The sequence below is a fragment of the Equus quagga genome, chromosome 2, assembly GCF_021613505.1.
Source record: "Equus quagga isolate Etosha38 chromosome 2, UCLA_HA_Equagga_1.0, whole genome shotgun sequence".
Lineage (NCBI taxonomy): Eukaryota > Metazoa > Chordata > Mammalia > Perissodactyla > Equidae > Equus > Equus quagga.
The window spans coordinates 30,775,636-30,788,625 of NC_060268.1; the positions used below are offsets into that span (position 1 = coordinate 30,775,636).

Genomic DNA, 12,990 nt, shown 5'->3' on the forward strand with positions numbered 1-12,990 from the left:
GAAAAAATACCAAAAAGCCACTACATGAAGGCCTAGAGAATCAACTACAAATTTTCAAGGAATCTTGGAAGAAGGGACAGACATGAGGTGAGTTTCACATTTTTAAGGCTTTCACCTGAGAACAAGTTATAGTCACAGGACAGCATGGAGCAACTAAGGTTCCAACAGGAAACAAGTGTCTTTCAGGTCTGACCTCAGAGCAGGAAGACAGACCCCAGAGAAACTGCAGCCTTCAGAGCAGGAGAAGGAAATCCTGAAAGGAGACTGCAGAAGAGATGGAGAGTCCCAAGATCCATGTGAAATCTCTGCCTAAGTCTCCAGCTGATCCCTGAACCACACATTCAAACTCAATGCAGCTTGAAACTAAATTTAAAAGAATTGAAGTAAGATTTGAGGTGCCCCCCACCACGGGCAAGAAAGAGTTTGCAATTTGAGTCTGCCAAGTTAACTAACCACTAAAGCAAAAGCTTTTTAACTATTCATGGAAATTAAATAGTTCAGAGTCTTCATAACATTACATTACCTACAATATTTGCAATATTAAAGATAAAATCCAAAATATTTGACATATGAAGAACCAGGGAAATATCATACATTCATAGGGTAATCAAAAGAGGCCAACATCAGATGGTATAATTATCATATAAAGACTTTAAAGCATCTATTATAACTCTGTTCAAAAAGAAAATGTGCTTATAATGAATGAAAAGACATAAAATCTCAGCATAGATTTAGAAAATATAAAAAAGAACCAAGTAGACATCTAGAACTGAAAAATATAATAGTAAAAATTTTTTAAAAATCACTGCATGGGCTTAATAGCAGAATGAAGATAATAGAAGAATTGGTGAACTTAAAAATAGATCAATAAATCATTGACAAACACCCTTTCATGATTAAAAAAAAAAAAAACTCAACAAATTAGGAATGGAAAGCGTAATAAAGACCACATATGAAATTCACTCAGCTAACATCACACTCAATGGTGAAAGACTAAAATCTATTCCCTTAAGATCAGGAATAAGACAAGGATGTCCACTTTCACCACTTCTATGAAACATAGTATTGGAAATTCTAGCCAGAACAATTTTCCTTTCATAAGAAAAGGAAATAAAAGACATCCAAATTAGACTACATCAGACTAAAGAGCTTCTGCAAGGCAAAGGAAACCAGGAATAAAAAAAAAAAAAAGACAACCCACCAACAGGGAGAAAATATTGGCAAACTATATATCTGACAAGGGGTTAATTTCCAAAATATTTAAAGAACACATACAACTCAACAACAAAAAAACAAACAACCCAATCAAATATGGGCAGAGGATTTGAACAGACATTTTTCCAAAGAAGACATACAGATGGCCAACAGGCACATGAAAAGATGTTCAACATCACTAATTATTAGAGAAATGCAAATCAAACTACAATGAGATATGACCTTACTCCTGTCAGAATGGCTATAATTACCAAGACAAAAAGTAACAAATGTTGGAGAGGATGTGGAGAAAAGGGAGCCCTCATACATTGCTGGTGGGAATGCAAACTCATGCAGCGACTATGCAAAACAGTATGGATATTTCTCAGAAAATTAAAAATAGAAATAGCATACAATCCAGGTACCCCACTACTAGATATTTATCCAAAGAACTTAAAATCAGCAATTCAAAGAGACTTATGCACCCTTATCTTCACTGTAGCATTATTCACAATAGCCTAGATGTGGAAGCAACCAAGTGCCCATTAACTGATTAATCGATAAAGAAGCAATGGAGGAACTATATATATATATATATAATGGAATACTACTCAGCCATAAAAAAGACCAAATTCTTCTATTTGCAAGAACATGGATAGACCTTGAGGGTATGAATTAAGTGAAATAAGCCGGACAGAGAAAGATAAACACTGCATGGTTTCATTCATATAAAGATAAGGAAAGAGATGGATAAAAAGAACAGATTAGTACTTACCAGAGGTAAGGGAGTTCAGGGGTGGGTAAAAGGGGTAAATGGGCACATACATATGTTAATGGATAAAAATTAGACTATTGTTGTTGAGCATGATGTAGTCTATACAAAAAATAATAAATAGTAATGTACACTTGAAATTACAAGATGTTATAAACCATTATGGCCTCAATAAAATAATTGGAAAAAAAAGACATCCAAATTGGAAAAGAAGTAAAATGATCTCTGTTGATGATGACATTATATTATATGTAAAAAACCCTAAAGACTCCACAAGAAAACCATTACTACTAATAAAAAAATTTAGCAAAGTTGCAGGATCAACACAAAAATCAGTTGCATTTTAGGATGGGCTCAATGCAATCTCTATCAAAATCTTATCTGCATTGTTTGCAGAAGTAGCAAAATCCAACCTGAAATGCATATGAACTCTCAAGGGACCTCAAATAACAAAAACAATCTCGAAAAACAACAAAGTTGGAGACTTCACACTTCCTGATTTTGAAACATAATCAAAACAGTGTGGAACTGGTGTAAAGACAGACATAGAGCAATGGAATAGACTAGAGATTTCAGAAATAAACTCTCATGTGTATGGTCAAATGATTTTTAGCAAGGGCAGCAAGACCATTCAATGGAGGACAGGGCAGTTTTTTCAACAATTGGTACCGGAAAAACTGGATATCTGCATGCAGAAGAAAGAAGTACGACCCTTACCTTACACCATATAAAAGAAATTAATTCAAAATAGATCAAAGACCTAAATATAAGAGCTAAACTATAAAACTCTTGGAAGAAACACAGGGAGAAATCTTCATGACATTGGATTCAGCAGTGATTTCTTGGGTATGATACCAAAAACTCAGGCAACAAAAGGAAAAGAAGATAAATGGACTTTATCAAAATTAAAAACTTTGGTATATCAAAGGACACGATTAACAGAGTGAAAAGGCAACCCACAGAACTGGAGAAAATATTTAAAAATCATGTATCTGATAAGGGGTTGATATCCAGAATACATGAAGAACCTGCTTCTTCCTCTTTCATTCTCTGGTTCAACCAAAATAGCTTCCTTATCCTAAGGCTTTCTTCCCACCCACTCCTGTCGCCTTCGTCCCCTCTCCTGTCAGCCCCAAGATCCACACCAGAGCCTAACGGCCCTTTCCCCCCAAGTTCCCCACACACAGTTTCTCTTAGACTGCCCTCCTCTTTCAGTATAAATTCTACTTGTTCTCTAAATCACTGCTTCTGAAACTAACTGAAGTGAAGGATTAGCAGTTTTTTTCTCCAACTCATTGCAGTTAATAGTTTTGTAAAATAAAAATTGATAACTAGAAAATGAAATATAAAAACATAAATACTTAAAATATTATATTCACCAGATATAAAGCTAGTCTCTGTAAATGTGTCATGTTTACTCTTAATTTCTGTATTTGCCATTGACAGGTAACAACAATTTGAGAAGTACATTGGTCCATTGGTCACAATTTGAGTAGCACTGTTCCACATTGCAGTTCAAGCCAAGTCTTCAAATGGCTTTCTAAGAAGTCTCTCATAATGAGTTTTGACCTATAAAGATCTATGCCTTCCTCTGAATTTCTTTAGCATCTGTAAATATAATGCAATATTGCCAAGCATCTGGGAGGTCTTTTTTTTACTTTGCTGCACCAGATGTTTATTTTACAAATAATAAAACATAAAATAAGAAAGAAGAATGTCATTTATTCGACAAATACTTAATAAAGACCAATAAATGCAACATATTTTATTATCTTGATTAATTCAAAGTTCAATAACATCAGTTCTCTGCCTTCACAGACCGTACAGTCTGAAAGGAGAGAAAAGATAAGTACACAAATAAGCGTAACGTAAAGCAGCTTGAGATAAGTATCATAACAAAGATACAAAGATGGCTAAATAAAATTCAGAGATGGAAAAGGTGCTTTGGTTAGGGGAATAAGTGAAATCATTATGGAAAAACATCGTTTGAACTAGATCTTGAAGGATAGATGGAGTTCATGCAGGTGTAGATGGGGGAAAGGAGGATTCCAAATAGAGAAAATGACCACAGAGAAATAAGCACAGGAAAATGAAAGCTATTCAGAGAATGAAATTCTGTCCAATTTACCTGTAAAAGGGAGTAGGGAAAGATAAGACAGGAAAAGTAATTTGAGCCCAATTTATGGAGAACTTGAGAATTTTTGAATGAAACCATTGATGGTTTTTGAGCAAACAATAAGATCAAGGCTATGTTTTAGGAGTTTCTAGGGACTAAAGGATTATGATGTCGGTGTCACAATCCAATGTATACATCAGGATAGATGCAGAGAGGGCTGATGACCACTCTGAGTTTATTATAACCAGCATTTCAATATATACATAGCTTACAGCTGTTAAACATACACAGGTGTTCTGGATGAAGTAATTAGCAAATGCCAAGAATTCTTAGTGATTTCTCAAGGAGCCGTCCCTTGGCCTCTGTTTTGATATTATCATGTTATTGCTGTGCTTCTATATTTTTATCTCGGAGCAGGCAAGGTCTCTTAGGCAACGGTCCCTCCTGCTCCTGATATGGATATCGTTTCTCCATCTGTGCCCCCGGGTGGCCACCGCCTGGCTTAGGTTGCCCCCCCCCAGGGGGTCTTACCTGTCATTGGCTAACCGGCCTTCTCACCTCTGGGTCACAGTTTCTTGACAAGCTTTTTCCAGTGATTATTAACCCTTCCTGTGTCAGGGGCGGCTACATATGATTAGGAAGTAATAAACGTCTAAATAATCTTATTCCCTCTTAGTCTTTCAAAGCGAGGAGTATACTTTTAGATATTCCTGAAGCAGTCTGTAGCACACAGACGAGTGTTGCTAGGACACAGCTTCTTGATGTCCGCAATCACTTTACACTGTACGGTGTGAGCATTCATTCCAAACTGAGTGTTTTGGTAATACTACGTAGAAATCAAATGCCTCACGTTAAAGTGGAAGGGACATTAGTCAATGAAAGCAAATCTTTATCTCATATTAACTGGGAAGCCACATGTGCCTCTGAAGTATTTCAGTCAATTAGCTTAAATATTGACACTTCTTGCTCTGTTCTCTCATATCTAAAGAATTCTGCCACACTGTCCTGAAAGTTATTTCTGAATTCTACAAATTCTTGTTGTCAGTGTCATACGATGTGCTGTACCTCAATTGGGCTCTTTGCATTTTACCTCTGTATACTCCAATATATACAGAGACATTAGAAATGTTCTTAAACTTCATGTCAGAACTTTCAGTGAGACACTGTGTCTTATTGTTCCTCAAACTGTTTTCTGGAAGCTTTTTGGAATCCATATTCCAGTCAGGCAAGCTATTTGTAAATAATAGTGTCTCGGAGAAGTTGTTACTTCTCTTTACTGATTCCTCAGAGAATACGTAATCATTAACTTCTTAGAGACCCATTGGCTTGGAGGGGAAGGACTTTCCTAATGATATAGAGGCCAACTCCCAGGAGAACATGTCATAGAGAAAATCCATTTTTATTTTTTGTAGAGCAATAAAACCCTTTATTCAGCTGGAGACAGAGTATATGGTTTATCAAACACATCCTTTAGAGATTCGATCATTGTCAAAACTATAATAGCTTTATCTTTTCAGCACTGCACAGGGTCATGACACCTCTGTGTCAATTCCCTTTCAGTGCATAATTTATTAATGTTGACTTATTAATGTTCCTGGTTTGGAGCATTTAAAAAAGATAATATTACTAAAAGAAACACAAAGATAGCTTCTATCAAACCATTCTAAAGGACTTCTCAGAGCACTGGTGTGGAGAATAGATTGGAAAATAATTCCTTTTGAAAATTTTGTGTTGTGCCCAAAATGTAAGCCCTCACAACTTTTAGGACTCACACCCCTGGAGATTAGACACACACACACACACACACACACACACACACACACACAAATTCAGGAAACTTGGATCACTGACGTCTTTTCCATGAGACTGCGGAATGAAAGAAGTTTTATTATGACAGAAGAAAGAATTTGACTTCTATCTTCTAGTGGAAATGTTTAATTCTAAACACGCATATAATACAAGTCAATCTCAAAATTTTATTTAAAAAGGCTGCAAAAAGTAAAGTCCTATACCTAGCTGTTACTTTGGAAACTTCTGTACAGATGAAAAATTAAGGGAAAAGTTAAAGCCACTGTTTTCTGTTGAAGACATTCCAACATTTGCAATATTAAAAGTCAGTGTTGGTAAGTAACATTTGGTATTACATTTTTATGATGCTCAAACTAACAATAATAGCAACAATAATGAAAAGATAATGGCTTTAAAATAATTACTACCAAGTTGCTGTAAAATATGTCCACTTCTTTTTCATATTTGAATGATATGTTAAGTAATATATTTAAGTGAATTGTAAATAGTAAAATTAAAATCTTCTTTACTGAGTCTATTGCACTGTAAGATGGGTTTAGGATAGGAAACTAGTAGACTTATTAAGTGTTAACTTTTGTGTTATATGCTATCCAGAATGTGTTGTAGGGGAGGAAGACATTTCCTCTATCCAAAGTGGGCTCGTCTGGCCGGAGAACGAATTAAATTCACATGAGACAGAATAGCAACAGAAAATTAAACAAAGCTTTATGGGGACCATGGCCCAGGGCCTTTCTTCCCGAAGGAAGAAAGGGCACCGAAGAAGTGGGGTGCACAGAGTAGTTATATACCCCCAGAGAGGATGTTTCACATAGGATTGAAATGCCCCTTTTACAATAGTCGCCAGACTGCTCTGTTGGCACAGCAATTGATGAAACAGCAGGTAGGTCTGCTGTCTCAGTGAACACAGCAGGATGGCTGGTCTGTTGTCTCCAGCTGAGTGGTCACAGGTGAGCGCCGCAATCAGTTCCTAGCCTAGGGAAAGTTGCTTAATCCTTAAGGAAATACCAATGTTGGGAGGGGGAGGGAAGTCAGTTACAGGAGGTTACCAGACAAGCACAATAAACAAATGCAGATTTAAGTCCTTGCCTTCCCCATTGATTAAGAGTTTCTAGAGATAAGGTCATCTCCCCTTCTTCCTGGTACAGACAGGGAGATATCTTTACAGATGGAGAGTTCCTTTACAATGTAAATGTCTCTTACAAAGGGTAAGTAAATTCTACTTTTCAGTTTCTTTCCTGTCTGCAAAGTAACTAGCCTCAAATAATCATCATGCCAAAGAGACATACCTTGGGGTGGCCAAATCCAGGTCCCCACACTATCATAGATCATCCCTGCCACAAAATAGCAAGCTTACAAATGAGATTAACTTTATCTAGTTGTATCATAGTTACATAGGAAGAGAGACATCTAGAAGAAGGCAAAAGTTTATTTCTGTGCAGCCAGCCACCTGCTATGCCCAAAACTCAGAGTAAATAGCCAAGAAGTAGACTACATTCTCTTCCCACTCTCTCTGTCTGATGATTCTTTTGAAAAGTGACTCCATGCTCATTGCCTTTCCATGCTGAAAAAGGAGCACATCTGAAACTAGTTCTAACTGATGATAATATGTCTCTTGACTTTGCAGGTTACTGACCCAATGAATGTCTCTGAGCCAGATTCCAGCTTTGCTTTTGTAAGAGAATTTTTACTCCTAGGGTTTTCTTGTGAGTGGAAGATTCTGATCCTCCTCTTCTCACTCTTCACCACAACATATGCTCTGACTATAACAGGGAATGGAGCCATTGTTTGTGCTCTATGGTATGACCGGCGACTCCACATCCCCATGTACATATTCCTGGGGAATTTCTCCTTTCTAGAGATCTGGTATGTCTCTTCTACAGTCCCCAAGATGTTGGTCAACTTCCTCTCAGATGAAAAGACCATCTCCTTTGCTGGCTGCTTCCTCCAGTTTTATTTCTTTTTCTCTTTGGGAACATCTGAATGCTTCCTTTTGGCCGTCATGGCCTTTGATCGGTACCTTGCTATCTGCCGTCCCTTGCACTACCCTAATATCATGACTGGGCATCTCTGTACCAAACTGGTCATTATCTGCTGGGTTTGTGGATTTCTGTGGTTCCTGATCCCCATTGTTCTCATCTCTCAGATGTCCTTCTGTGGTCCAAATATTATTGACCATGTTGTGTGTGACCCAGGGCCACTATTTGCATTGTTGTGTGTTTCTGCCCCAAGAATCCAATTGCTTTGCTACACTCTAAGCTCATTAGTCATCTTTGGTAACTTCCTCTTCATTCTTGGGTCCTATACTCTTGTTCTATTAGCTGTGTTGCGTATGCCTTCAGCCACTGGGAGACATAAGGCCTTCTCTACCTGTGGGTCTCATTTGGCTGTGGTATCACTGTTCTATGGCTCTCTAATGGTCATGTATGTGAGCCCAGGACTCGGCCATTCTGCTGGGATACAGAAAGTCGCAACTTTGTTCTATGCTATGGTGACTCCTTTCTTCAATCCCCTCATCTATAGCCTCCGGAATAAGGAGATAAAGGCAGCCCTAAGGAAACTTCTGGGGAGTTTCAACACAATCTAGGATCGCTCCATTATCAGGTTAGTACAGGCTAACAAAAAGCAATCAGAATTATATAGTTATCCAAATCTTCAAATATGGGACTAGTGAAATTGACTATATCAGCCTATGAAATTAAGCATCTATGGGGCCATTTTGAATCATAAAGTGGCTGGATTATATAGATAAATGCAGTTGTTGGGTTCTTCTTTGGCACTTAGACCGTATATTAACTAAGGAATGTACAAATTGGGGGTTTTGGGGATAGTCCTGTGATTCTTCTACGATAAAAGTTCTTGTGTTCTATTTGATAATTTAGGTTAATAGTCCTGGGATGAATAAGATTATAATAGTACCATTTTGTTTGTTTAGTTAGTTGGTTGTAAATAACAGAAGGAAATGTGCTCTTTTCTGGTTGTGATTCTTTTCATGTTTGACTTTATTATTTTAGTGATATGGTCACTCCTGGTAAATAAAACCTTAGGAGCAATTATCCAAAATTTCTATGGGACAGTAATAGTATGCTAGCCTAATGATATCCAGGCCTATGCTTGTTTTCTTTATACATTCCCCTTTCTAAGCCTTTAAAGGGCAGATTTTAATTCTGTATATAACACCAACAATCAAAATATTCAGAACTATAGTATTCTGAGTACTAATATTTTAACCTAAATGAAATGTTACCAAAAACTTCATGGGTAAGCTAATTGGATTTTAGATAATAGAACATTTCCTCCTACTGACTTGAGAGGGAAATGGTATACCTGGAGATAAATTACTTAATTTCAAAAAATAAATAATGGTTGTTATTTGTTGCTGAAACAATGTTAAAACAACATTAAGGAAAATTTTTAAAGAAAAACACCTAGGATTTAATCATTGAAACACAACTATTTTCATTTATATGTGTGCTTTATTTAACATAACATCAGCTTGTTCCTATATTATAGAAAGTTTTTATAATTATTGTATTTTTGGAACTATAATATTCATTCAACTAATATGGTATGGAATGAAAATTTTTATGTAGTGAGATGAATGTCTTCCTAGAAAGAGGATTGTCCTTCCAAGTAGCTTTAAGTTGACTTGTGAAGGATATAAGAAAGGGAATTTTCAGAAGGGGAATTAGGAGAAAAATGAATGCCACCACTACCCAATATTGACCACTTGCAGAATAAGTACTCAGGGATTCAGACCCTTCTTCCATCCGTTACCAATCCTTTTGTTGGACATTATAGTTATTTCCATTATTTTACTGTAAAACTTAATATCTCTAGAAAATCTTCATAAATATGTTCCATAAAGATATTTTGCAAGCCTAAGTTAGGATTCATCACCTAACCCAAAAAAAACTGCCCCAGAAAATCTAGGATGGAAGAATACCATATGCACGTAACAATTTTCCCTTTATGTTTTTTTTTCAATTGCAGTAACATTGGATTATAACATTATATAGCTTTCAGATGTACATCGTAAAATATTTCCAATTCTGTGTAGATTACATCATGTTCACCACCCAAAAACTAATTCAAAGTCCATCCCCTCACATGTGAGCCTAATCACCCCTTTTGCCCTTTTGCCTTTAGGGTTTTTATCTTAGAAAAATTTCCCAGGAAAGATATGGATTACTCAGTCCAAAGGAGAGAAATGCTTTTGTGAGTTTTGAAATGGACATTCCAGGCAGGACAACTATTTGTTCCTTGGATGTGAGACACTGTCAAGCTCCTTAGTAAATCTCGCTGATCAGAATTCTGCCATATCTTCTCTCACTAATCTAGTCCATTGAGGATGTTTTCTAACTCTATCCCCTTTCCCAGGGTGCACGACTTTTAAGTTTCCTGAGATCAGATAAGCAAAGAGCTGAAGAAGAACAGGTAGTTAAGGATGAAAATATTTCCACCATAAAGTCAGCATTTCCTACCTTGAGTTACTCAGTTAATATGTTTGTGCAGCAACTAGATTTTCAATGATCTCTTCTTACAACCCCAAACACTATGATTGGTTCACAACCCTTTACATAGTATTAAATTATTTGACATACCACTACAACATATACAATATTTTTTCAAAGCCAAACGCTATCCTAAAGAGAGAGAGAATGAGAGAAAGAATGTTAGGGATGGCAGTAGGGAGATAGTGTTCTTTTTTTTGAGCATTTGAACTTACAAAAGAACACAGCAAGATGATATATAACAATAAGTGTGCTGGTTAGTGGTTTCCTCAGGGGAAATGAAAAGAGAGAGTCAGCATTTTCTACTTTAAGATATGAGTCATTTTGTTATTAGCTGCCTTGAAACCCTTGGTAAACTGACCAAACATTGAACCTCCCTCAATTACAACTAACTCCCTCCAAAGTAAAATTTACTTATAAAACCAAATATTATGTACATTCAAGATTTCAGTAAAGATAAGGTCATGGGGCACACAGGAAAAGAATATTACAAGAAAAGAGAAAGTGAATTTATTATTTTAACAAGTTTAGATGCAAATTCACCACTATGGGGTCTTCTCTTATTGACAACATTAAAAGGAATAATAATGAACATTTTGAGCCCCCTGTTTTGTGCCAGGCACTGTTCTAAGTCCTTTACATTTGTCACTTTATTTACTACTCATGACAACCCAATCTATAAAATACAGCTAATGATGATACTTTTGTCACAGAGTGGCTGTGAGTAATAAATGAGGTTAATCAGAATAGGATTTTATACGAAGTATGTATATAATTGATTTCAGTTAATATTATTATCATATTTCTTTTGTAAAGCTCTTTATCATTTACCAAACACTTTGATACAGTCTTTCAGTCCTTCCACACAAATTCTGTGACATAGTTAGGGTAGATATTCTCGTACTTATTTCATAGATGAGACCCAAAGAAGCCAAGTATGTTGTCCAAGGCCACTTAAGTAAGTGAAGGAACCTCTTCTGCTTACTTCGATATCACCGAGAATTCTGTTGTGCCATATTTTCACTCCTGGAAATTACATCTATGACCTATGCAATTACCTTCATAACTATACGACAATCCAGGTCAAAAAGCTGGACTTACTTCAGAAATGACTATTATAGAGGAGAAATGCATGAAGGAGATACACTTATAAGAGATTTCTTTTCTGCTGTTTTCAGAAAATAGCTACATAAATTATGGGAAAATTTATGTAAAAAATATTTAATAGGTAAAATGTTGTGTTACTGAGTGAAAAAGGCAGATCATGAAACACAATTATTATATAAGCTTATTTAAATATAGAATAATGGTATTATGGGTAATTTAGATTCTTTTTTCCCTCTTTTATGTTAACATATGTTTATTTCCCAATTTTTCCATGATAAACATGTATATCTCATTTAATTTATGAAGAATGAGTTTAAAAACTAATATTTAGAAAGGGATATATAAGTTACAGCAATTCTCCTAGACATATTGCTTATCTAAGCTTTCCCTCTACTTTACATGTTAGGAAAGGACAATGCTACTGTCTTTGGTAAGTCTTATAATATATGTCTTTCCAGAGCTTCTCAAATACTTTTCCATGGGGGTCACTTTGTGGAGAGGAGTAAATTTGGCTCCCTAGTGCTTCTATTTCACTCAGAATCAGCCCTTTCTCTAAAGGAAATAGAGGTTCTTGGCAGCAAATTCTGGCTTTGCAGATTTTGTTCAAGATGTTTGGAACAGAAAGAGGAGATGAAATAGAGAGACATATCACACAATTGAATGAAACTCCAATGTATCTTCCCAAACAGGAAAATTTTCCACAGGGGCTTCCCATCTACATGTTTCTATATCTCACCTAAGCCCCCTGCTTACCACTAGTACAAGAACTAATTTTCGTGAAAACAGAGTTTCAATTATTATGCTTTGAACACCTACCCTTTACTATTTCTGTTTCTTTTTAGCAATCTATTTGAAATGTCCACCTCTTTTAAAGAACACATGACATTTATCTATCAAGATATATAGTTTAAATCATCTTAATAAAAACAGAGCCTTTACAAAAAAAAAAAAAGCAATCATTCAACTACCTTGAAAGAAGCCAGAAATCCAGAATTGGAAGAAATAATAATTATTTTTTATTAAATAATTCAGATACTACATATTTCACCCACTTGAGTGAAGGAAACAAAAAGGAAACTCCAGATCTATCCAGGGATCAAGAATTGTCATATATATTAGACTCAGATTCAGCTGCATATAATAGAAACTCAAGTAACAGCAATTTATACAAGATGAAGATTTAGTTTTTTTCTCACATATAAACTTCTAGAGCTAGGCAATCCATGGCAGTCCAGAGGTAGGCAGTTCCAAGATGCCATCAGTGACTCAGACTCTCCTCGCTTTTTGATAAACCCTTTTTAGACATATTTTCACTCTCAAAGTTATCTTATTATCTGAAGATGGCAGCTGAAGCTTCAGACAGCAAGACAGAGGCTAACTTACACTCCACTTATAGCTTTGATTGAACAGAAGTAAGTCACATGACAACCCCTACATATAAGAGAGACTGCAACACTTAATTTTTTTAAGCTGGGCACATT

The 12,990-nt window shown here is 36.0% G+C and overlaps 1 protein-coding gene across 1 annotated transcript; it reads left to right on the forward strand.

The window, feature by feature from the left end:
- The first annotated feature begins 7,500 nt into the window (after positions 1 to 7,500).
- Positions 7,501 to 8,475, forward strand: LOC124235962 (olfactory receptor 11H12). Its single transcript, XM_046654535.1, has one exon. It carries the CDS (start codon positions 7,528 to 7,530, stop codon positions 8,473 to 8,475), a length of 948 nt encoding a protein of 315 aa, XP_046510491.1. The 5' UTR covers positions 7,501 to 7,527.
- The last annotated feature ends 4,515 nt before the right edge of the window (positions 8,476 to 12,990 follow it).

Bases quoted from the DNA above. Each gene is read 5' to 3' on its own strand.
- LOC124235962 (XM_046654535.1), top strand. From the start codon at position 7,528: ATGAATGTCTCTGAGCCAGATTCCAGCTTTGCTTTTGTAAGAGAATTT.